The 27,214-nt window shown below is 39.4% G+C and overlaps 1 protein-coding gene across 2 annotated transcripts; it reads left to right on the forward strand.

Annotated features, from left to right (window-relative positions):
- Nucleotides 1-257: 257 nt before the first annotated feature.
- ugdh (UDP-glucose 6-dehydrogenase) lies at nt 258-27,153 on the forward strand. Of its 2 annotated transcripts, XM_080188642.1 has the most exons (12): nt 258-367; nt 1,977-2,143; nt 2,236-2,337; nt 6,213-6,413; nt 6,657-6,854; nt 7,986-8,133; nt 8,491-8,585; nt 9,242-9,372; nt 16,067-16,206; nt 19,427-19,518; nt 22,897-23,007; nt 23,150-27,153. In XM_080188642.1, the coding sequence occupies exons 2-12, from the start codon at nt 1,982-1,984 to the stop codon at nt 23,258-23,260; spliced, it is 1,491 nt and encodes a 496-aa protein (XP_080044768.1). In that variant the 5' UTR covers nt 258-367; nt 1,977-1,981; the 3' UTR covers nt 23,261-27,153. The 2 variants fall into 2 exon arrangements, with proteins under 2 accessions (XP_080044768.1, XP_080044781.1); XM_080188655.1 differs by lacking the exon at nt 19,427-19,518 and having other exon boundaries at nt 23,150-23,255.
- The last annotated feature ends 61 nt before the right edge of the window (nt 27,154-27,214 follow it).

A 27,214-nucleotide genomic window follows, 5' to 3' on the forward strand; every position in this document is an offset into this window, starting at 1 on the left:
TTTTCCAGCATTGGAGGTGGGGTTAAGGCTACGCCTGAGGAAAAGAAAATAGTTAATGATTGAACTAATGTTCACCATTCTCACAACCTGGGTTAGTTCAAGGTCATAAAACATTATGAAATGGCATTCGTATCCTCGAGTTTGCTACCTTAGTTCAAGTTTGAACTTGGAGGCCTGCCGCCTGCCCATCTCCTTACACGTCAGAAGGGTGGGCTGAGCTTTACAGATTGCTCAATTATTTCTCATACAGAAGCAGCAGGTCAAGTCAAACAAGCGCCGTGAAACACGGAAGAGGCATTCGGGAGAGAGTGAAACTGGAGAGTAAGGAACTTGAAAATTCTCCCCAGTTGCTTGAAATTGACAGAAGGTAAGCGTCGTCTGTGCAAAAATTAGTCTCAACTTTCCAAATCTGGTATTTCCACACGTAAGATTCTCTGTGCATGAGGAAATTTTACTGAACCTTCAGTAAATCGACCGGGGCCGCTGCTGTGAGTGGAACAGGCTGCGCTCCTCGCTGTGCACGCAATCCCTCTTCACTGCAGGAAATAAGTGGAGGAAAGTTTGTTTTTTTCTACATTAAAAGTATGATCCGCTTTTACAATCAAACCCATTCTCCTCGCTTTTAAATTTAGTATACCTCCCACCTTCAGTAATGTTACCATTCACTCCTTTAAAGCCTTTCGAAATTCATAGTTTTTTTGGCAGAGTTTGGGTTTAACAATTATAACCCGTTATCATGGATTTTTCTGATGGATGAGGGTGGTGCACACCCAGACACAAATTATTTGAATCTTGCATCACAGAATGCTGAAGAGCTACCCGTAATATCATAATCTGCAAATGAGTCTTCATCAAATGTATGTCCAGTTTCCTTTGGAAAGTTCCTGTGAGAGATAATCAGCAATTGATTAGGAAGTTTGTTTGAATGTATTGCAGGGGGAATGGAATATAAATGTAGGGAAGCTTAATTGCAGCTGTGCAGGGCCTTGGTGACACCATATCTGGAATACTGTGCAGTTTTGGTCTCCCTCGTAAATCCCGGATAGCATCCCTTCAGTGCAGAAGGAGGCTATTCAGCCCATCGAGTCTGCACAGACCACAATCCTACCCAGGCCCTATTCCCGTAACCCCATATTTTTACCCGGCTAATCCCCCGACACTAGGGTCAATTTAGCATGGCCAATCAACCTAACCCATCTTTGGACTGTGGAAGGAAACTGGACCACCCAGAGGAAACCCATGCAGACACAGGGAGAACGTGTAAACTCCACACAGTGACCCAAGGTTGGAATTGAACTCAGGTCCCTGGCACTGTGAGACAGCAGTGCTAACCACTATGCCACCATCATGCCCTCCTTATTTGAAAACAAAGATGTAATTGCATTGGAAGCAGTTCAGAGAAGGTTCATTCTTCTCCTTGGAATGAGAGGCTTATCCTATGAAGAAAGGTTGAATGGGTTGGACCTATACCATTTGAGTTCAGAAGAACGAGAGTTTATCTTATTAAACTTCCACCTCATGTCTTATACATTGTCAGATGAGGAGTTTATTATAACCTTGTCTTGATTTTACAAATACATCCTGGTATCTTGTAGCAACAAAAAGAAGAAAATATCCCTGTTTTTGTTTATGAATGTGCTTCATGTTCACTGGACAAGAGAGCTCTGTACTTTTCCTTGCACTTTGTTCCTATTAGGGGAGGCCTTTCTAAATTTTTTTTCTTTGAATGTGGACATTGTTGGCTTGGCCAGCCTTTGTTGTGCATCTCTAATTGTCCTTGAGCTGTCTTTTTGAACCAAGGTCGTCCACATGGTGTATCTACACCCACAGTGCTGTTAGGAGGAGAAAACTTATGGAGGAAAGTTAGTTAACACCTGGGCTATAGGCAATGGTAAATTCCTGATTCAAGAAGCATTTCTAATTACAGAATCAAAAGATCTAATGTATGCACTGACTTTATTTATCTTTTTCCATAGATATCATGTTTGAAATTAAGAAGATCTGCTGCATTGGTGCAGGATATGTTGGTGGGCCAACATGCAGTATTATTGCTCACATGTGTCCTGAGATTTGTGTTTCAGTTGTAGACATTAACCACGCAAGAATAGAGGCCTGGAATTCAAACACCCTTCCAATTTATGAGGTTCATCATTGAAATATTTATCCATTTTATTGACAACCCTTTTGTGTGTTTGTCATTCTGTTAGTGTACAATTATAGTTTTCTTTTTTTCAGCCTGGTTTGAAGGAAGTGGTAGAGTCATGCAGAGGAAAGAACCTTTTTTTTCTGACTGACATTGATGCTGCCATTCGAGAAGCTGACCTTATATTTATTTCGGTAACTTTTTCACTCAATATCCTCCACTGCTTTCCTGAATGTAATTTTTCTTGCAATTGTACAGTCAATTCATGTGTAAACTCTTTCACTGAGTGCTAGCTGGCAATGCAATCATGGAGGGAATCACTACTCATCCATATTCTATTCTCAGCCACCATTCACAACACGTTTGCATTTTAGCAGGTTCACTAGATCGCATTTGTGGATGGAAGTCCATACTGTTGTTCCTTTCTCACCTCAGTAGGGACCTTGAGCAGTGAAAGATCAGTGGATTGTGCAGGCTCAATAGAGCTTCGAGTTTAGCATCAGCCTTGGGGGGAGTTCACCCTTGAGGTGCATTTGGCATTAAGTTATATCTGAGGTGTTAAATCACTAAGATGGTACACATACTCCAGGATGCAGCTACCTGACCAGCAGAGCAACTTGGTGATGAAGGAAACTGAGACAATATCTGTCAGGACAGAGTGGCTCCCTGAGAATGTTGCATGTTAAATGGGTATTCAAGTACTGAATACCAGTGACAATAGCAACAACACGGATGAGAGCAGCCATAAATAAGGCCATAAAATTGTAGGGAAAATGATTGTCAAAGGAGAAGATATACATGCTTTTGTAGAAGAATATCTAGAAGTTATGTTTCACATTGGGACAAATGACATTGGGAGTGAGTAAAACTGAGATACTGCAGGAATTAGGAGATAAGGAGCAGGACCTTAAGTGTAGAAGTCTCAAATATAATCCTGGTGTCATGCAATATTCAGCACAAAGAGCACAACTGGAGAGTTGATGTAGGTGTAAAGGGCTCAAATTCCTGGGGTATTGAGACAAAAATCTGGATCATAAGTGGTTTGTATAGGATCACTGGCCTTCAGTGTCCTCATTGATGGAGTAACGAGTGCTGTGGGAGGGGCTTAAACTAATAAGGCAGGATGGAGGAAGCATTAAAAAAAAGCAGAGGGATAGGAAAGATACAAGAGAAAACAGCGAAGGCACAAAATCAGATCAGGAGGCTGAGGGATTTAAAAGGGTGAGGCAATCAAACAGACAGGCAGCTTTGATTTGTAACTGAATAGAGTTATGAATAAAGTTGGTGAACAATAGGCCCAAATTAATTGCTATGGGTAGGTACATAAAATAACATTAAGAGATATGTGGCTTGGATTAGCATTGAACTGGCACCAGAGTATTTTTATTGCAAAATATTTAGAAGAAATAAGTATGAAAAAAGGAAGGTGTGGTACTGTCAATCAAACATTCTATTACCATTACAGTGCTAGGACGTGGGAAAACTATAGATGCAGGAGTACAATATATTTGTTTAGTTTATTTATTAGTGTCACAGGAAGGCTTACATTAACACCGTGAAAAACTCTGGCACCTGTTCGGGTACACACAGTAAAAAGTCTGACAACACCAGGTTTTAGTCCAACCGATTTATTTGATAATACGCACAAGCTTACGAGGGGACTGCCTCTTCGTCAGGTGAATGGAGAGTTCTGGCCTCAGACAGAGCATATAAAGCACAGACAGTTTAGAGATTACTGGGGAGACCATGCAGACGCTACGACAACGGATGAATGAACATCGCTCGACAATCACCAGGCAAGACTGTTCCCTTCCTGTTGGCGAACACCTCAGTGGTCATGGGCATTCAGCCTCCGACCTTCGGGTAAGCATTCTCCAAGGAGGCCCCCACGACACACGACAGCGCAGAGTCGCTGAACAGAGACCCTGTTGAGACCGTCCTCATGTGTGCGGAACTTGGCTATTGGTCTCTGTTCAGCGACTCTGCGCTGTCGTGTGTCGTGGGGGCCGCCTTGGAGAATGCTTACCCGAAGGTCGGAGGCTGAATGCCCATGACCACTGAGGTGTTCGCCAACAGGAAGGGAACAGTCTTGCCTGGTGATTGTCGAGCAATGTTCATTCATCCGTTGTCGTAGCGTCTGCATGGTCTCCCCAGTAATCTCTAAACTGTCTGTGCTTTACATGCTCTGTCTGAGGCCAGAACTCTCCATTCACCTGACGAAGAGGCAGTCCCCTCGAAAGCTTGTGAGTATTATCAAATAAATCGGTTGGACTAAAACCTGGTGTTGTCAGACTTTTTACTGTGTTTACGCCAGTCCAACGCCGGCATTCCCACATCATGACCTGTTCGGGTATGCAGAGGGAGAATTTAGCGTGGACAATGCACCTAATCAGCACGTCTTTCAGACTGTGGGAGGAAACCGGAGCACCTGGAGGAGACCCACACAGACCCAGGGAGAATGTACGGACTTCACACAGACAGTAACCCAGGCCGGGAATTGAACCCAGCTCTCTGGCGCAGTGAAGGAGTAGTACTAACCACTATGTCACTGTGCCACTCCATTTGATGAAAAAGTAGGAATAAAAAGGGAAATTGATTATTCTTTTGGGAGTATGTATTAGACTACAGGTAAAAAGCGTACTGATTTGTTTGTAAGTCAGCTTTAATTGGCCAATATGGAGAAAGTAATGGAGAACTATAGCTCCCCATATTCCTGCATAATTCAAAAATGACCAAGGTTTGGACATATCCCTTTTACTTGCAGAGAACGGAATCCCTACATATGTTGTTTATAGCAAGGGTAAATGAGTCACATTATGAGCTTGACTAATTACCTTAGTGATTATCTTAAATTGATTGTTAATGTAGCTATTAGCATACTCACTATTGTTCAGCAAGTGCATCTAACAGATGTAACAGAATTCCATTTAACAGCACACATTTTGTCTTGCATTTTGCAAACTTGGGTTGGTTGAGTATGGTCTGTACTCTGCCTGTTATGAACAACCAAAGGAGCATGCGGTTTGATTTGATCAGCCAATTGCTGGCCTGTATGGCCTATTTGGCTGGCATAAGACTTACACTGAAATTTATACACAATGTTGCTCAATTGTTTGGTAGGCAGGACATCTTTTTGGACTGATGGGAGTATTCAGTTGTTGGAAAATACACAAAATAGCTAGAAGTACATTTATACAAAGGGACTCGTTCTCTGCAAACAAAGGGAATGGGTTCATGCCTTGCACGTTTTTTGAATTATGGGAGCTTGCGTAGTCTATAGTTTCACTTTGCTTTCTTCATGGCAATGCATCAGCCAATTCAAGCCAACTTGAAAACTAATCAGTATCCTTTTGTTCAGTGGTATAAATTGTTGAGAACATTTGAAATTTGGTATTGCATTTGTCAAAAAGCTTCAACAATATGACTCTCCTTTCAACAGTAAACAAAGACAATAAATAAAAACTCTAAGCCAAGATGTGGCACCTAATAATCCTACAAGATATTATCAAATAAAACACTGAAGTAAAATATGTCAGAAACAAGAAAGAAACATTTTAGTTAGATTAAAATTGATTGAAAGATTATGCACATCTTGATGTTCATAGATCTGAGTCAACTGTGGCTCAGGTCGCAGTCTTGCTTCTGACCCACAAGGTCCGAGCTCAATTGCAACCCAAGACTTCAATACAATATCAAGCCTGACACTCCAGTATGATACTGAGGGAGTACTACACCAGAGATAGTGTTTTTCAGGTGAGATGTCTACCTCTCTCTAGTGGATGAAAAAGACCCCAGGGCACTATTTGAAGAAGTGCAGGAGACTTATCCCCAATATCCTGGACAATATTTATCCCTTTTAATAACAAAGAAAACAGATTATCTGGACAGTTTTCACATTGCTGTCAGTGAGAGCTTGCTGTGTGCAAATTGGTTGCCACATTTTCTACATTGCAACAATGACCACACTTGGAAAATACCCCATTGACTGTGAAAAGTACTCAACAAATGTCTTTTTTTTTCCGCTTACAGGAAAAGTCCTAACCATGAATATTCTGCTTACGTTGAATAGGTGAACACGCCTACTAAAATGTATGGAATGGGTAAAGGTCGAGCTGCAGATTTGAAATACATTGAATCCTGTGCCCGGAGAATAGTGGCAGTCTCAAACGGATACAAAATAGTTACAGAGAAAAGCACTGTGCCTGTGCGCGCAGCTGAGAGCATTCGTAGAATATTTCATTCAAACAAAAAGCCAAACTTGTTTCTACAGGTGAATTCAAGCACCTCAAGAATCATCGCGTTTATTTGTAAGCAAAGGAGCCTTGCAATCTACTTACTAAGTAACCGTAAAAAATTAACTAATGTATACATCAGCGGTAGTGGGCTATTTCCTCTCTGCACTAAGCATATTAACAGTGCAAATACAGTCAATCCTCACTCTCGCACCTACTTTTTGGCCAGTTGACTTTCACATTTCACAATGAACCTGACCAAAGATATATTTACAATGTAGGTGCTATCAAATCCTGAATTCCTGGCTGAAGGAACGGCTATTAATGATCTGAAGAACCCAGATCGAGTGCTGATTGGCGGAGATGAAACACCAGAGGGTCAGGAGGCAATTCAAGCACTCTGTGCTGTGTATGAGCGTTGGGTACCAAAAGACAAAATCATCACGACTAACACGTGGTCGTCGGAGCTTTCCAAATTGGTACGTTGCTTTCAATTTTATGACAAGCTGCTTTCAAATTTTGTCAGATAACAGTCCAGTGAAGTGTATTATGCTAAAGGTGCTGTATATATCCAAGCTGTTTTTGTTGTTGTATGTCATTCCTTTTGAATATAATTTCATTCATTTACAATTTCATTTTGGTAAAAACTTTATAACTTGTACTGACATATAAGTCACACTGCTGCGTAAAGTGGCAATGTTTACACCAGAGCTTGCAGTCATTTCATTCAATTAAATGTTCATTTTGTAGAATAGAATCCCTACAGTGCAGAAGGAGGCCATTCAGCCCATCAAGACTACACTGACTACAATCCCACCCAGTCTCTATCCCCATAGCCCCAAATATTTGCCGCGTTAATCACTCTAACCAAGTATTCTAGGACACTACGAGGGAAGTTATAATGGCCAATCAACCTAACCCGCACAACTATAGACTGTGGAGGAAACCGGAGCACCCAGAGGAAATCCATGCAGACACAGGGAGAATGTGCAAACTCCACACAGACGGTGACCCAAGCTGGGAATGCAGCAGATTCCTGGCACTGTGAGGCAGCAGAGCTAATCACTGTGCCACCGTGCTGTCATTGTCTGAAATGAAGAAGTATTTTTGTTTTTTTTTGATTTATACAATAGTCTCATTGCCAAATACGGTAATGGAATTTATGAGAATGTTTGCATTATGCTTCTAATAGAACTTTAAAATGCATTTGTGTTTCTGTTTGTGAAACATTGCTTGAGTTGCACTTGCCAGTAAAATATTAGCCACACTCCAAAGTAATTTATTGTTTTTGAAGTACTTTGAGACATCCCAAGGACATGAAGGGCACAAAATAATGTAAATTGTTTCTTTCCTTTTTTCAGTAAGGTCCCTTTTTGGCAAGGAAGAGCCAGAGCATTGAAGGTCTTTGTAGGTTCTTTCTCTGATGTAGTGTATCAGCCTCCTTGCTCTGTAGCATTTCCAGAAACTAGATGGCCTGTAAGCTTCATCAAAGAGAACTGCATACAACCTGTCCATGACAATGTATAGCCTCAGCATCACCTCTGGTAACTTGGCAGAATGCAATGGCCATTTATCAGCATATTTATTTATTTATTTTCTTTTATTATTAGGCTGCTAATGCATTTCTTGCTCAGCGAATCAGCAGTATTAACTCAATCAGTGCTCTGTGTGAAGCAACTGGTGCTGATGTTGAGGAGGTAGCTCGTGCTATAGGCATGGATCAGCGAATTGGAAGCAAATTTCTCAAAGCCAGCATTGGTTAGTAATTTGTTTTTATAACTCAGAGATTTGTTATAAGGTGTTGAGCATAGTTCAGTAGGTCTTAAAGTAGTCTTAGCTAGTTGAACAGCAAGTATTTATTACCTACTGGAAACTATGTACTCTGGTACAGTAAAGATCCAAGCTAGGAGCTGTCTCCATGTTTGTTTCTACACATAGCTCTGTCTGATCCTAACATGAAGGCATGTGTTCTCTTACATCACTATGTGGGAGATATTGCACTGAATCCCACATAAACCCTTTATGCACCAGTCCCTTATACTATAAGATCCACCTTTATTTCTTTTACAAAGCCTAAAGGTGCCTTTAATAGGCAATGCCTTTATTCTGTTTCAGGGTTTGGAGGGAGCTGCTTCCAGAAAGATGTTCTGAACCTGGTGTATTTATGTGAAGCATTGAACCTACCTGAAGTGGCACAATACTGGCAGCAGGTAAATTCTTGAGATACATCACAGAAATTATATCCTGAACTTGGCACTCAGCAACTATTTTTAATATGAACAACAATTTCAACTGACAAATTATTCATTCAGCAAAATATATTATTCAGGATTTTGATTTCTTTATTAATTTAAGTTCAAATGAGTGTTTTCAAATTAAACAAATTCACAGTGGACGGTGTCAGCACTGTTTCTTGGAATAGGTATCCATGATGATTCTGTCCAATTCTGGTTTTCTAAATGTCCTGCTGCTACTTATTTAATAATGGATTCTAGCATTATTCCAATGACAGTTGTCAGGCCAATAGTTAGTTTCCTGCTTTTGTCTCCCTCCTTTCTTGAAAGAGAAACTACCAGCTACATATTAATTTTTTCCATGGTTAATTCTGCAAGGTATACAGATTTCACTGTGCTCAGGGAAACATTCAGCAGGTGGCTGTATGTAATGTAAAATGAGGGAAACTGAATTAATGTCACTGTATCAATGGGGTTTTATTTTATGAAATCTTTTCTTGATTGCTTTGTGTTAAGTTGTATTAACTAATATTCACCTGAAAAATGAAAACAAAAGCATTGAAAGAATGTCTGATATATTTTTCTAGATCACACTTAGATCATTCTATCATTTAAAGTTTGATTTCTTTTAGGTGATTGACATGAATGAATATCAGCGGAGGAGATTTGCTTCCCGCATTATTGGCTGCCTCTTCAATACTGTGACAGGCAAAAAGATAGCTCTTTTAGGATTTGCTTTCAAAAAGGATACTGGAGACACCCGGTAATTTTATAATTCTGATATGCTTCAGTTTTTCTGTGATAATATATAGCTGTATGTGTTGTGCTGTAATGCTGAAAACAATTCTTATGACATTTTTTGTGGAAAAATATTTCAACTGTATTCTCGAAATAGTATCCACCAAGTAGGAATTTCTATCTTTAACTGAAATCAATGTGGCAAAGTCTAATAAGAAGAACATTTATTTCCGAGCACCTTATGGAATTAATTGTAGAACTAAAGAATGTCCATGCAATTGGTGTTTTTTGCTCAAGAAAGGAGGAAGAAAGAAAGCAGGGAACTAACTACAGACCAGTTAGCAATTAGGAAAATGCTAGAATCTATATTAAGGAAGTTTTAGTAGGGCAGTTGGAAAAATCAAAATACAATCAGGCAGAGTCAACATGCTTTTGTGAAAGAAAAATCATGCTTGAGCATCTTTAAGGATGTAACAAGGAGGGTGGATAAAAGAGAACCAGTAGATGTAGTGTATTTGGATTTCCAAAATGCATTTAATAAGGTACTACATAAAAGATAACAACACAAAAGTTCAGGTGTTAGGGATGATATATTAGTTTGAATAAAAGATTGGCCAACAAATAGGAAAAAGAGAGTTAGGATGAATGGAGCAGTGGGGAATGGTGAAGCAGGTTTGAGGGGCCAAATGGTCTATTCCTGCTCCTAGTTTGTATGTTTCTATGGACCTTAAATCATATTAATAATCTGTACATTATTAATTTATTCAGTAGGTCTTTATGATTCTTAATGACTAGCTTTCTATATAATTGATACAAACATTTTCTCTGTTTTGACCGTTAGGACAAATACCTTTGCTTATATGTGTGATTTAAATGTGTGATTTATATGTGTGATATAAATGGATCGTTCTTAGCAACTATTTTGGCCTAGTTTGTGGATAGGTTTTTAGAAGGGAGGAGGGGATGTGTGAGTGTTTATCACACTTATCCCCCAGTCTCAGGATTCACTCTCACAATCTGTCACATTGACTCGCACTCATGCCAAACCATTAAAAAACCAGTCAGCAAGGTCCCAACCCAGGGCCACACAATTGCGAGGCAATTTATTTTTGATTCTGGTTTTATTTTTGTTTTGAAATAGTGAGAATATGGCCAGTTCAAATTTAATTATTTTGAAATGAGTTAGATAATTGAACTAGAAACAGTTAGTGTGGAAAAAAAAGCACATTATTGTAGGTGAATTGATTGGTGCTAATTTTCTTCAAGATTTTGTCATCTTTAAACTTGAAAGTGGAACCAGGCGTCACATGCCAATAGAATGTTATACTGTTAATTCAAGATATTCTCTTTCTTATCACATCAATGTGGGATTGATATTTGTGGTGGTTGCGAAGTTCAGGTCTGTTGGTTGTTGCTGTCTGGAAGATTCGAAGGGTCAGGTTTAAAGAAACAGCACTAGTTGGGTAATTTGGATGACTAGTTTGTGTGCAATTGTCCTACTAAGGCAATGGTTGTAAAGTGTACTGTACAGATATATTAGTTTGCTAATCAGCCTTATAAATAGAGGCATAAACTCCAAAAAGTGAAGAAGATTTGCTCAACCTATATGAAACAGTTCAATCTCACTGTGACTATGGTTCTCAATTCTGAACACCCAAAGAATGTGAGAAGGGTGAAGTGGGGAGAAGAGGCCTGAAGATGAGGGAGAAATTCTATGGCCCATGATCCCTCTGGAATACTATTTTTAAATTCTTCCATTTAATAACATTTCTTTCACATTTTTAAAAGTCTTCATTGATCGAGCCATCATTTCTTTCTCCTTGGTAAATTCCGTAAATATTTGAGTCTGTCTTTTCCTCAAAGTCCAAAAATTTAATCTATGAGCTCTGGAATTCACTGGCGCATTAAGCACCACAGTCTTAGCCATTTCGTAATCGGAAGACTCTTCATCTCTAAGATTTGAATCGACATCCAATGCTTTTCCTACTATTTATGTGACCAGGCAAGAGGATGAACAAGGGCACAGCTCTTAAGAGGATGTCATCAGAGCCTTTGACTCATATTTTAAGGGAGCATGGTGGCACAGTGGTTGGCACTGTTGTCTCACAGTGCCAGGGACCAGGGTTCGATTCCCGGCTTGGGTCACTGACTGTGTGGAGTCTGCAAACATATGTAGTTGAGATATTGACAACTTATTGGAGGAAAACTTGTGGAAGAAAAGGCTGACATAAGAGACAACACAGCTTGAGTTAGCTAGGATTCAGTTGCAAATGATGCAACTTGAATTAAAATTCCAGAAGGGAAAAAGGAGAGAAAAAGAAATAAAAAATCTTGAACTCAAAAGAGAAAGAAAAGAAAGGGATATTAAAAAGCTTAAATTAGAAAGGGAAGGAAAGAAAGAGCAAGAGAAATAGAAATATGGAAATTTGAACTTTCACTCCAAACAGAAACAATTGAAAGGGATAAGGACTATTCTCCCTGTGTCCATGTGGGTTGCGCTGGGCGCTCTGGTTTCCTCACACAGTACAAAGATGTACAGGTTAGGTTAAATGGAAATGCTAAATTGCCCCTCAGTGTCAGGGGGATTAGCTAGGGTAAAAACATGGGGTTATGGGAATAGGACTTGGGTGGGATTGTAGTTGGTGCAGACCTGTTGGGCCGAATGGCCTCCTTCTGCACTGTAGGATTCTATGATTCCAAGGTATATACTTTATAAATGAACGGTCCACTTCTATTATGGCCAAGCTGCTTAGTAGCAATTTTTTCAAAAGAGATAAAATACCTTTCAACCCCTTCCTCACTAAATTAGGGAACAAGGCAAATATTTTTTTCTGAAATCAAAACCTGGAGGCGAACAAAATCTTTCTCTCTGCCTTGCAGAGTTCCTCGATTCTTCGTCCCTTTGAAGCTCTCTATGGTTTTTGTTAAATTAAAAGCGGAGGAATTTAGAGTAGCTAAGAGCAGTGGGCGAGAAGAGGATTGGGAAAGGTTTAAATGTCAACAAAGATTGACAAAGAAGTTGATAAAGGAGGGTAGGAGAAGCTATGAAGCTGGGCTAGCGCTTAATATAAAAAAGGATAGCAAGAGTTTTTATAAATATATAAAAAGGAAGAGGCTGGCTAGGGTGAACGTTGGTCCTTTAGAGGATGAGAAAGGGGACCTAGTGGTAGGGGATGGGGATATGGCTAAGGTATTGAATAACTTTTTTGTTTCTGTCTTCACGGAGGAGGACGTGAATAATTTGCCGGGTGTTAGCGATGGAAAGGTGGTAGGACTGGAGGGTCTTAATGACATTACTGTTACTAGAGAGGTGGTGCTCGACAGACTGGAGGGGCTGATTGTGGACAAGTCCCCAGGACCGGATGGAATGCATCCGAGGGTTCTGAAAGAAATGGCGGAGGTTATAGTGGATGCCTTGGTGGTTATTTTCCAGACGTCGCTGGATTCCGGGGAAGTGCCGGAAGATTGGAAAACGGCTAATGTTACGCCGTTGTTTAAGAAGGGTGCCAGGCAAAAGGCGGGGAATTATAGGCCGGTTAGTTTAACATCTGTGGTAGGTAAAATGTTGGAATCCGTCATTAAGGAGGAAATTGCGAGGCATCTTGAAGGGAATTGCTTGATAGGGCAGACGCAACACGGTTTCATTAAAGGGAAGTCGTGTCTGACAAATTTACTGGAGTTCTATGAGGATGTGTCTAGGGCAGTGGATAGAGGAGAGCTGGTGGATGTGGTCTTTCTGGATTTTCAGAAGGCGTTTGACAAGGTACCTCACAAGAGGTTATTGCAGAAGGTCAGGGGACATGGAGTTGGGGGTAGGGTGTTAGCGTGGATAGAGGATTGGTTGTCAAATAGGAGGCAGAGAGTGGGGGTCAATGGGTGCTATTCGGATTGGCGGTTGGTGACTAGTGGGGTGCCCCAGGGGTCGGTGCTGGGGCCTCAGCTATTTACCATTTATATAGATGATCTGGAGGAGGGAACCGAGTGCAGGGTGTCGAAATTTGCTGATGACACCAAGATTGGGGGAAAGGCAAATTGTGCGGAGGGTGTGGAGAGTCTGCAGAAGGATCTGGATAGGCTGGGCGAATGGGCCAGGAAATGGCAAATGGAATTTAATGTTGGCAAGTGTGAGGTGGTCCACTTTGGTAGGAAGAATGGTAGGAAGGACTATTACTTACGTGGCGAAAAACTGCAGCAGGCGACGGTGCAGAGGGACCTCGGGGTCCTTGTGCATGAGTCGCAAAAACCCAGCTTGCAGGTGCAGCAGGTGGTCAGGAAGGCGAATGGGATGCTGGCCTTCATAGCGAGGGGGATTGAATATAAAAGTAGGGAGGTCTTGCTGCAGCTGTATAGGGCATTGGTGAGGCCGCAGCTGGAGTACTGTGTGCAGTTTTGGGCGCCGCACCTGCGCAAGGATATTTTGGCCCTGGAGGGAGTGCAGAGGAGGTTTACTAGGCTGATACCGGAGTTGAGGGGGTTGAGCTATGAGGAGAGGCTGAATAAACTAGGCTTGTACTCGTTAGAGTTTAGAAGAATGAGGGGAGATCTCATTGAGACGTATAAGATGATGAATGGGATGGATAGGATAGAGGTGGAGAGACTCTTCCCGCTCAAAAAAGACAGTAGGACTAGGGGGCACAGCCTCAAGATAAAGGGGAGGCGGTTTAGAACGGAGTTGAGGAGGAACTTCTTCACTCAAAGGGTGGTGAATCTCTGGAATTCTCTGCCCGTTGAAGTGGTGGAGGCTGCCTCGCTAAATATTTTTAAGAAGCGGGTTGATGGGTTCTTGATAAAAGAGGGGATTAAGGGTTATGGGGAGAGGGCGGGAAAGTGGAACTGAGCCACGACAGATCAGCCATGATCTTATTGAATGGCGGGGCAGGCTCGAAGGGCTAGATGGCCTACTCCTGCTCCTATTTCTTATGTTCTTATGTTCTTATGTTCCTTATCCCTTTCAACTGTTTCTCTTTGGAGTGCAAGTTCAAGCTTCCATATTTCTATTTCTCTCGCACTTTCTTTCCTTCCCATTCTAATTTGAGCTTGTTAATATCTCTTTTCTTTCCTTTTGAGTTCAAGATTTTTTATTTCTTTTTCTCTCCTTTTTCCCTTCTGGAATTTTAATTCAAGTTGCATCATTTACAACTGAACCCTAGCTAACTCAAGCTGTGCTGTCTCTACGTTGGCCTTTGCCTCCACAGGTTTTCCTCCAAAAAGTTGCCAATATCTCAACCACATACGTTTGTGTAACAACTACTTTTAACTCTATTTCTAGACTTTCTGTTATTGCTCTTAAATTAACCTTTGTTAACTGTAGTAAAACCCTTGGGAATAAATCTTCTCCCTCAAGAAAAGCTTCAACAATTGACAAGACCATTTCATCTTTTCAATAAATAAAGTAAAAGCCACTGTAAAACCTTGCTCGCTTAACCTTTAGCAAACTGCAGCAGACCTGTCTTAGTCTGTGGATTCAAAATCCTGCAAAGTGCCTCCGATGTTCCTGAATTTGAGGCAGACTATTAACTTTTTAAAAAAACACGAACACATGGTTACTAATTGAAAGAAATTATGCCATTAGTTTTTGAAGAAAATCTTTTTCTAAACAAAATCAAATAAATTTAGCACTATATTTCATAAACTCTTAATATTTAAATAAAAAAATCTCAACATACCACCTCCTGCTTTGTTTCTTTTTGGTTTCAAACAAGGATTTTGTTTCAGGATCTTGAGGGTTCTTTCACTTCTCCAAAACCAGGTGTGCCACAGCTCTTACGAATTAACTTTAATTCTCTTCAGTTTCATAGTCTGGCACCTTAGACATCCAGAGATTATTTTCTCTCTGTGAGGATTCCACTACTGATCTCTTCCACCAGCCTTACCAGGCAAATTCGACAATTTCAATTCCTCATGCACTTGGATTTTTCATTCCGAACATGGGCCCCTCTTGCAATTCCTGACTCTAGGTCCAGACTGTCCCTGTATCCTAATGGCCCATATTCTCCTTCTTCTGGCTTTGACAGATAACAAACTGCCTTGTTCCAGCCTTTGACCCTGCTGGTAGTTTTCTCTTTGCTTGTGTCTGTGAGAAAACACACACGTACATTCCCACACAAAAGGATTGATCCCTGCAACATATCTCCATTGCAATATGGCATATCTGGGATGTGCCAAACAGAAGTTTAATTGTCTTCCAGGTTCAAAACAACCCCTTGATTCTGTGACCTATATCAATAATTGAGTTAACGGCCCTCTTTCCAGATTTGTTGGGACAACCAATAAACTGTCTTGGTTAGAAAGGTGTTTTTCACTTCTTTGATCTGCCGACTACATGAATAATTTAGATAACTTATTGAAATAACTGTAGATCTCCTGTCCCTAATAAATGTTCAAAGATATTGATCCATTGTTTAAGTTTTCTGGCTTCTAACGCTGATCTTATTAAATAAACATAGAGTACTCTTTGGACTGTAATTAGCTCAGCTTTGATTATCAGTTTCTCAGCCAGGTACTTCCATATATCAATATTTAACATACCCTAACCCTAACCTAAGTTATCTTCTAAAGTATATTACTTATTAAATTGGAAATTCAGAACAATTGATTGAAGTTTCTACAACCCAACCCTAGTGAAAATTCCCTTTAACTGCTTTAATGTAATTTAAATGTATTCATTTTTATTCTGCAGAGTTTTAAGTTGCTAATTGTGTCATTTTGTTTTATTTTAGAGAGTCTTCCAGTATTTACATCAGCAAATACCTACTGGATGAAGGTGCAAATCTTCACATCTATGATCCCAAAGTTCCTAAAGAGCAGATTGTCAAGGATCTGTCACATCCCAATATCCCTCTGGATACTTCTAATGAAGGTATAAAAGACAAAAAATTTTTCTTTTCTTTCTCCGCTTCCCTGTTTGTATATACTATTGAGATTCAAATGATATTTTTTATTTAAAAGCTGCATTCTACATACTGCTAAGTTCAATTTTCTTATAAATTGAGAACCCAAGTGGGTCATTGCTCAGGGGTGGGCAGAGGCGGTCTCATCATCTGGTTCTGATGACATATCCATAAATTTAGTCAGCCTTTCTATACCTCCCTTATCAAGTTTCAGTCTATCTGGTATCTCAACTATCTCCACTTCTGTTATGACTTTGGTTACATCTACTTCCTTGGTAAAGACTGATGCAAAGTACTCATTTAAGCTCAGTCATGCGCAAGTCCCTAATTGGCCCTACCCCTTTTTTTACTATCCTTGTACTTTTTAAATATTATAGAAGACTTTTGCATTCCCCTTTTTGTGTTCTACCAGTCTTTTCTTATACTCTCCCATACTGTCTCTTTGCTGCTATTTCCTTTTTTCACTTCTGCTCTGAAATTTCAAAATTCAGCTTTGTTCTTACTTGTAATACCAATTTGATACCTGCCATACACATCCTTTCTCTGCTTCATCTTACTGTGTCTCTTTCATCATCTAGGAAGCTCTGGCTTTGATTGCCCGACCTCATAGAAAGGTACCTACCTTACCTATACCTGAACCATCTACTGTTTAAAGGCAACCAATTGTTCAATTACAGTTTTGCCAGTCCACGTTTGATACTACTTTACCTGCAACAGATCCGTAGACCACCCTTAGAAATGGGCCCTGCTTCAATTAAATACTTTCACTCTCATTAACTCCTTGCCCTATTCCATAACTAATTTAAACCACTAATTTAAAACTAGCTCCTCTCTCTACTGACACTTGATCTACTTGACTCACCTCATTTCCCAGAACCAAATCCACCAGATTGTTGGGCCAGAAATGTACTGATTTAAAAAAATTCTCCTGAAACAATTTAGAAACTCTTTGCCATCTCTTCCCTTTGCTATTATCCAGCTTTTTGTTACTTAAAAAAAGTCTTAAATTAATTTACAGGATGTGGACATTGCTGGCTGGGCCAGCATTTATTGCCCATCCCTAATTGCTGTTGAGAAGGTGGTGAACTATCTTCTTCAACCACTGCAGTCCATGCAGTGTAGGTACATCTACAGTGCTGTTAGGGAGGGAGTTCCTGAATTTTGACCCAGTGACGGAGAGTGAATGGCATTATATTTCCAAGTCAGGGTGGTGAGTGACTTGGAGGGGAATTTCCAAGTTAACATGTGTTTACTCCCCTTGTCCTTCTAAATTGCTTAGCTTATGATTATTGAAGTGGCCCATTATCATTGCTTTGTGGTTCTCAACTTCTCTGTAATTTCCCTGTATATTTTGTTCTTCTGTATCTCTCCCATTAGTTGATGGCCTTCAGAGAAGTACTCTGGTAAGGTAAAATAAAGGCAGGTCTGTTGATTCTTAACTCTAACAATACAGATTCTGTAGCTGATACCTCCAGGACATCCAGCACTGTAATATTCTCCTTTTCCTACATTCATATCTTCCCTATGTTTTCTGAACAGTTTGTTTGAAGGAATATTTAAGACTCAATCCTGCCCTTTTTAGAGCCAGGTCAAAGGAGGTTTATACTTTACATAGAGATTGGTGACCTTTTGTTCCACTGACTGATTCCTGAGATGGCTGGATTGGCTTAAGATGAGACAGGGATGTATTCTATAGAGTTTAGAAGAATGAGAGGTGATCTCACTGAAACATACAAAATTCTTACAGGGCTTGACAAGGTAGAAGCCAGAAGGATGTTTCCACTGGTTGGGGGCTCCAGGACCAGGAGATACAATCTCAGTACAAGAGGAAAGCCATTTAAGGCTAAGATAAGAAGGATTTCTTCACTCAGAGTGTGATTAATCTTTGGAATTCTTGATCCCATAGGTTGTGGAAGCTTAGTCATTGAGTGCATTTAAGACTGAGATTAATAGATTTCTCGAAGGTAAAGACATCAAAGAATTTGAGGATAGTTTGGGAAAATGGAGATCAACCATGATCTAACTAAATGGCAGAGCAGCATGAGGGCCTAAATGGCCTACTCTTGCTCCTATTTCCTATGTTCCTATGCCATTACCCCATCTAAAATGTTACTATTTCTTACTCAAGTGCTATCCTACTCTCCCAGTCCTTTGTGAAGCATTTTTCTCCTTTCTGATGCTACATCTTGGTTCCACATCCCCAACAAATTTATTTAAACTCCTGCAACAGCACCAGCAAACCACCCCACAAGGACATTGACCCTGGCTTTGTGGAGGCGCAACCTGTCAGGGCTGTGTAGGTCCCATATCCTCCAAAATTGGTTCCAATGTCCCAGGAATCTAAAGCCCTTCCTCCTACACCACTTCTGTAGCCATGGATTCTATATTCATTAGCTTGTGGCACTTGGAGCAATCCAAATGTTCAGCACCATTTAAAAATCTCTATGTTCCTGCTCTGAATTTCATCAGAGATGTTTCTTAACTCCTATGATAACTTTAGCAGGAAATAAGCAGAACCCCTGAAGAAATGGTGATAAAATGGCTGTTTCCTAGAGGCAAAACCAACATATCAAGTTTCGCCAGTGCCAGCCACAAAAGAAAACTGAGTGGAGGGTGATTGCTTCTCTTTTACACACCTTCATTCAATGGCACAAATGATGGAGGGTAGAATTTCATTTAATGCAAACAGTTTTGCACTGAACTGAAAACATTGCAGTTCGAAGGTGCTTCCTTTGTGACACGTGAATTTAAATTGATGCGAGATGAAAATTATTCCATTATTTTTAAACAACTTTGTTAATGCACTTGTACAAAATTCCCAACTTTATAGTTTTACTGATGTTGTTTACCTGCTTAAAATGAGAGAATAATTTCCAGCCCGACCTGTCATCAATTCGTTTTCACATTTGATATGTTGGATTGTTTCATGTTTTCCTGTATCAGACATTATTTATCAGAAAATCTGAAGTTTTCAGTCATTTCCAGTCTACACCTTGTATCATCACCATGCTCAAGCACGTAGCTAAACTTCATTAAATTTGCTCATATCAAACATTTTAGGTCCCCTAATAAATTCTAAAACTAACAATTCAAGCAATGAATAGAAATGTGGAGAAGTGCCCATATAAATTTAAGCAAGCAGTAAAGATACTAGCTACAATAACTATGATCAACCTTTTCCCAACACAGTGCCTTGCTTGGTCACTATCTGTAATGATGCGTATGAAGCCTGTGATGGAGCCCATGCCATTGTCATCTGCACTGAGTGGGATGAATTCAAGGTAAGGGGAAACCGTATGAAAGGTGAGCTTCTAATCAGATCCTGTTTACACATAACCAGATTATCCTGCACAGGAAACATGTTTTAAGAAGCTTTGGAAATAAAGTGCTACAAGTTACCTGGATCAGATTGGATATATTCCACAAAGGCAAGGAAGATAGGATAAATCAGTATAAAATACTGGTTCAGCCTCAACTGGAGTACTGTATTCTGTTCTAGACACCACACTTTAGGAAGGATGCAAAGGCATTAGTGAGGACAAAGATTCACAAAAATGGCTGTGGGCATGAGGAACTTCAGTGATGTGGCGAGACCGGAGAAGTTGGGAACTGTCTCCCTCAGAGGAAGTTAAAAGGAGATTTGATTGAAGCATTCATAGTCACGAGGGGCCTGGACAGAGGAGACAGGGAGAAACTGTCCCCATTGGTGGAAGAATCGAGAACCAGAGGACACTAATTTTAGGTGACTGGCCAAAGAAGCTATAGAAAGAAAAACTTGTGCACAGCAAGCAATCATGATCTAAAATGCAGTGAGTGTGGTGGAGACAGATTCAATCATGGCTTTGAAAAGAGAATTGGATCATTATCTGAAGATGAAATATTTGGCTTTGGGAAAAAGGTAGGGAAGTGGTGGAAGATTTATTACTCTTGCAATGAGCTGGCATGGACACATCAGGCCAAATGGCTCCAGCTGGATTGTAAACATTCTAGGATTCACTCCAGACAAGGAAAGGACTGAGGAAATATGCAGTGCTCTGGTTAAATCTTCTATGAACTGCATAAATATAACAGCTCCATAAGAGACTAGGAATTGAGTCAAGTTTTTAAAACACAAAGATGATGGATGAATGGAATTATACAGCCCATCCCCATAAGAATACAGGTCAAAGTAGGCCATTTGGCCCATTAAGTCTGACCCACAATTCAATAAGATCATGACTATGATAATCCTTAACTCCACTTTTCCACTGTATCCCCATAACGCTTGATTCCCTTACTGATTAAAAATCTGTCTGTTTCAGCCTTGAACATACTTAACAAACGAGTTTGTACAGACCTTTTGTAATAAAGAATCGCACAGATTCACTATCTTCTAAGTGAAGAAATTTCTCCTAACCTCTGTTTTAAATGGGCGACCTATGACTCTAAGATTATGCTCTCTGGTCCTAGATTCTCCCACAAGAGGAAACAACCTCTCAACATCTACCCTGTCAAACTCCCTGAGAATCCTATGTCTCAATAAGGTCGCTTCTCATCCTTCTAAGCTCGAATGAATACAGGGCCAACCTCCTCAACCTCTCCTTATAAGAAAATTCCTCCGTACCCAGGATTAATTTAGTGAACCTTCTCTAGACTGCCAGTATATCTTTCCTTAGATAGGGGATGAAAGCTGTTCACAGTATAACTAATGCCTTGTATTGTTTTAGCAAGATTTCCTTATTTTTATACTACTCTCGTTTGAAATAAAGGCCAATATTCAATTTGCCTTTTCCATTACCTGCTGAACTTGCATGCTAGCTTTTTGTGATTTATGCATGAGGACCCCCAAATCCTTTTTCTGCAATCTTTCTCCATTTAAACAATAGTCAGCTCCTTTATTCTATTTACCAGAGTGCATTTCCTATGTTATATTCCATCTGCTAAATTTTTGCCTGATCACTTAATCTCTGTATATTCCTCAATGGGCTCTTTGTGTCACCTATTTTTATACAATCCACAGACCTGGCAATAGTACATTCACTTCCCTCGTCCAAATCATTAATATATATTGTAAATAATTGTGGCCCCCAGCATTGATCCCTATGGCACTCCACAGGTTATAGGCTGCCATCTTGAAAATACCCCTCTTGTCAAAACTTTGTCTTTTATTACTTAATAAATCCGCTATCCATGCAATAATACTATCCCTAACACTATGGGCTCTTCTGTTATTAAGCAGCCTTTTGTGCGATACGTTATCAAATGCTTTTTGGAAATCCAAATATATTACATCTATTGTTTCCCTTTTATCTATCCTCCTCATTATCACCTCAAAAAATTCTAATTAATTTGGCAGGCATGATTTCTTCTTCTTATAGCCATGCTGACTCTGCTTCATTATATTATGTATTTATAAATTCTCTGTAATTACATCCCTTACAATAGATCAGAGACAGATCTGAAAAATGTGGTGAGTCATTCAAAACTCCATTGATTTTGATAGGACCATTGGCAACAGGGGTCGTAAAATTCTGTAAAATACAAAATATAACCATGTGATGCAGTGGATTAAATGCTGACCTTCCATATTTATATTAAAACCTAACCCTCACTGAGTGAATGGGATCGACGTTCATCTGCTGCAAAAATCCTACTTGGAATAAATTCAGTTCCTAGCACCAACCTGCCCCTAACTTGGCAGTAAGTTGACAATCAAATAGATTACATGAATGCTTATGGGGGATATGGTAAGATATTATACTGATATAGTAGGGTGTTCTTGGGTAAGGTTATGCTTTTACATTGCTTCCCAGAAATACACACTGGAAATTGTGCTGAGTAGATTACAATAGTTGTAAATCTATGATTATTGTCAAAAGAAGATGCATGTCAAGTTTCTAGAAATTGTAACGGAGGTAGAATCAATAACCACTTTTAAAAGGGAAATGAATAAATGTTTGAAAACTATAAATGTTAAAGGATATGAGGAAGGGGAAGATGATTTAGAACTAAATGTATTTATTCAGAGTGATGCCGTTGGAAAAATTGAGTAACTGGCAACTTCTGATCCTATAATATTTTTTAATGGCTGGATAAATATATGCTTAAAAGTTAATGTTCAAGTTTGTAAATCATGTTAGTTCCAAATATATAAAAGACAGTAGAATCAGACTGTCCTTGCTATTGAACGGGGGAAAGAATTACATAGAAAAAAAAAATAGGTGTTTTTGGAAAATGCATGTAATTATGTGAAATAAATTTCCTTGGTCCCCGAGTGAAAGTATGTTTTGTAGTAATTCACAACTCCATCAAAGAACAGGATACAATATATTCCTTTCTGAGTTGGCTCATATAGGTGAGGTTGTTTAAGTAGTAAAGTTTTTTTTCAGAAAAGATCAGTCTTAGAAGTCATAAACGCACTGCATTCAGCACAAATGGTAAAGACTTGGAAATAGGTCACAGGCATCACCTTGGCCTGTGAACGTCTGCCAGAAATAGGAACAAAATGATTAAAATGAGAAGCAAGAAATTATTATTTAAATAGATTAGAAATTGTAGGCAGCATACCGACAATATCTGGAAATGCCTGGCTGGTGTAAGAGACTCTTGCTGGTAATGCAAACTCAGAAATTACCTTCAATGAGTCTTCGTCTAATGTTTGTGTATTTTTGTTTCCCCAGATGCTGAATTACGAACTCATTCATACAAAAATGCTAAAACCAGCTTTCATCTTCGATGGCAGGCGTGTTCTTGATGATCTGCATCCAAAACTCCAAAAGCTGGGATTCCAGGTAAGAAAGGATTTTTCTGATATTTGCCAATATGTATTTATTAAATGGCTTGAGAAAAATTCAAATCTCAGAAAAACAGAATTCACATCATCCTGAATCTTCTCTGTTAATGTGCAATGTTTTTTAATCTGTTTGCTTCCAGGTTGAGACTATCGGCAAGAAGGTAACTGAACAGAGGATTCCCTTCACACCCACAGCTGAAGTTTCTAAATTTAGTTTACAAGAACCTCCATTTAAGAAAGTCTCAGTGTAGATATTTGGATAAATATTAGCCATCTATTTTTTAAATTTGAAATTACACCCAACAAATAAATAGTTTAAATTTAAAGGGGGCTTTGAAAAGAAAAAATATGATTAAAGTAATTTATTTTAATAAAACAAATGATAGTATCTGCAATTTTCCACTGATTTATAATTAGCAGTATTTTCTTTTCTCTAATTTTTATCCCTCCTTTCTGAAGATGCTAATTTGCACCAGTGTGTGGTGCAGATGCTGGTTATTCTGTGACCTTTCTTTATATATAATGTTTAGAAAATAAGTGTCAAGTTATTAGCTGACCCTACAGACCAAATGCACTTTTATCCAACCACTATTTGTGTGTTTTGCAGCAGTACCCCTGAGTATTCTCCCTCTTCTTAGCCAAGTAGCTCTGAGGCCAGTTGTAATAACTCCTGTTGCTATTTTTTTAAATTGTCATGGGATGCCTCAGCCAGCATTTATTGCCCATCTCCAATTGCCCTTGAGAAGGTGATAGTGCTTGAACCACTGAAATCAAATCATTCAGCAGCTACCATGAGTCACGCTCAAGATCCTTCTGACTCACATGACTTGGCTTCACAATGACCAATTTACCCAATTATGTGCATGATAACAAAATTAACTACACATTAAATTTAAGTATTTTAACCATTATTAATTTCATTTTGTTAATAAAATTTAAAAATGTGAACACGCTTAGCCCTTTCAAAATTTGGGTTCCACATTGGGAGAAAATCTAATGGTGAAATTTCCACAGATTAAACTTGTATTACATTGATACTGACTATGATTGATGATGTTAATTGATAGTTATGACCAAAAAGATTACTGCTTGGCTGATATGGACTTTGAGCTAGAAGTCTTAAGTTGAGATAATTATTAATTAGAAGGGAAGGAAGATGCTTCTTTCTCTGGCCTGTGGTGAAATACTCAACACATTTTGAGAGGAAAAGTCTGGGATTGATCTGACAATTCACGATGGGAACACACCACTCTACCAGGGCAAATGACATGGAGCAGTCCTGCAAAAGGAGATTTAAGAATGAGTATAAATAGAATTCTTGGATCAAACATATCCAGATACCACACATCAAATTGTGAGAAAAGGAAGGAGAAATCGAGTCAATTGTGTTTCTTTTGCTGACATTAATATCCTGGATTTTCCACAAGTACAGAACCAAAGATTTACAAAAATTTCTTTAAACAATTTGCTTGCAATTGGCTCAAGATATACCAGTTAAGGATCCACAGAGAATGCCTGACAAATGGCCTAAAAGGACTGACAAACACAGAGCCATCAATTAAACATCACAGCTGTCTTTGAGATACTGAACAACCATAAGCAGAGCCATAGGTAAAAGAAAATTGAGTCTGTGGTTGAAAAAATTTTATTTTATTTAACTGGGTCTTTACCATACAGTAATCTACTATTTGTTGATATCAGCAGCTGGTCATAGAGCTTTTTCCCCACATACAAAGGGCTTTCAGCTAGTTGCAATGAGTATTTCAGCCATCATACATCCAGACATTGCACCATGGTCGAGTTCATTGCTGTTCTACATGTTGCCGTTTGGGTTTAAGTGTTAGCACCAACCTCCTTGCTGTTGTCAATAATGATCATAGAGATGACAAAATAGCACTCAGTTTGAAACCTCATCCACTGTGAGAACGTTCAGAAGAACTGTGGAATGATTTTAAAATAATGAGATATTGTCCCAATGTGTTTTATTCTCAAAAAGCAGGGTAAGTTCAACCCATTGTATTGTCAATCATCTTCAAAATAAGGGAAGGTGTAATTAACAGTGCTATCAAATGGCTCAAAACAATAACCTGCTCATTGGTGACTCAGTTTGGGTCCCACCAGGACCACCATCTTGTGACTTAATTATAGTCTTGGTCCAAACATGGACAAAAGAGCTAAACTCAGAGTTGAGATGAGAGTGATTGCCTTTGACATCAAAGGCAGCATTTGACCAAGTGTGGCAATTGTGAGCCCTAGCAAAACTGAAGCCAGGGAGTATCTCTTCACTGGTTGGGATCATACCTAATACAAAAGTGGTAGTTGTGGTTGTTAGAGGTCAATCATCTCAGTTCCAGGACATTAAGCAGGAAATCCTCAGGGTAATGTCCTTGGCCAACCACATTCCACAGATACATCAATGACCTTCCTTGCACTGTAAAATCAGTGGGGATGTTGGCTGACGACTGCACGGTGTTCAGCACAATTTGTGAATCTGCTAACATTGAAACACTCAGTGTTCGTATGCAGTAAGATCTGAACAACATTCAGGCTTTGGCTAATAAGGGGCTAACATTCATGCCATACAATTTTCAGGCAATAACAGTCTACAACAAGTGAGCATCTAACCATTTCTGCTTCACATTCAATGACATTACCATTGCTGAATTCCCCACTATCAACATCCTGGGGGTCACTCTTGACTAGAAACTGAACTGGACCAATCATCTGAATACTGTGGCTACAACGGCAGGTGAGAGGCTGCGAATTCTGTGATGAGTAACTCCCTTCCTGACTCCCCAAAGCCTATCTACAAGGCATAGGTCAGGAGGGTGATATAATACCACTTGCTGGATGAGTGCAGCTCCAACAAACCTCAAGAAGTATGACACCTTCCAGGACAAAACAGCCTGCTTGATTTGCATCCCATGCACCATCTTAAAAATTCATTCCCTCCACCTCAGTAGCAGCAGTGTGTACCATCTACACTACGCACTACAGCAACTCAAAGCTCCTTCAATAGCATCTTTCAGTCCTGTGACAGCTACCACCTAAAAGGACAAGGACAACAGACATATGGGAATCCTACCAGCTGCAAGTTCCCCTCCAACCACTCATCATTCTGACTTGGAACAATGTTGCCATTCCTTCACCTTCACTAGATCAAAATCTTGGAATTCCCTCCCTAACAGCACTGTGGGTGTACCTGGATTACATAAACTGCAGCAGTTCATGGCAGCTGCTCACTACTATTTCTCAAGGGCAATTAGGATTGGACAATAAATGCTAATCTAACCAGTGACACCCACACCCTGTGTAAAAAATAAAAACTCAAGGCAACCATGATTTAATACAAAGTGTTCCTACCAGAAGAAGCCATCTGCCGTAAATGCATATTGTACAATTTGCTGGTATGTATGAAATAATTTTGGACAGGCAATTCAGTTACTGGTATTGTGTGTTCACAGCACAATAATGTTCACGATTTGGCAAAAATTGACAAATGCACTCAGAAGACCTAAGGATGCTGAGGCTATTCCAAATCATATCACCGTAACCCTAAAGTAATCAGTAACAGTTGACTTTCATTTCTCTAACAGCAGTGGAACTAACTGTAACCTTCAATCTTGTTAAAACATTTCAACCAATGCATCCAAATCCAATTACTGAATTTTTTGGAGTATAATCCTCACTAAGACTGAAAATGCATTCACTTGAATATTTATCAGTTGTAGTTTGATTAACCAATTAAAAATCTTTGTTGGTAACTTGTGTAATAATAAATAAAACAAGTTTCAGTGGTGCAACGCTTGAGAATATGACTTACATTTTGATTGTCTTCTTCCAAATAAATGTTGACGTTTTTCCATTTGGCATGAACACACAGACATAATTCTAAAACTATTCTTACTGTTGTAAAGTCTTTAGAACTTAGCGTATTCTACAATTTTGGGTTAGATACGAAGCCTTTGAATAAATGACACCATTTTAATTCATACAAATTATCAAACAGCGTCATTTGTTTGTCTTAGTTATTTTGTTCTCCTTGCCTGAGGGTTTTTGACTTCACTCTGCGTTACAGTTCCACAGATTCCAGTCTCTTGCAATGTCTTGTCCAAATGTGCAAACTCTATGGAGTAACTCACTGAGCCATGAAAATATATCTGCGAAACATTGGAATTTAATCAAAAGCTGAAGCACACTCAATA

The sequence above is a fragment of the Carcharhinus amblyrhynchos genome, chromosome 1, assembly GCF_965287045.1.
Source record: "Carcharhinus amblyrhynchos chromosome 1, sCarAmb.v2.hapA, whole genome shotgun sequence".
NCBI lineage: Eukaryota > Metazoa > Chordata > Chondrichthyes > Carcharhiniformes > Carcharhinidae > Carcharhinus > Carcharhinus amblyrhynchos.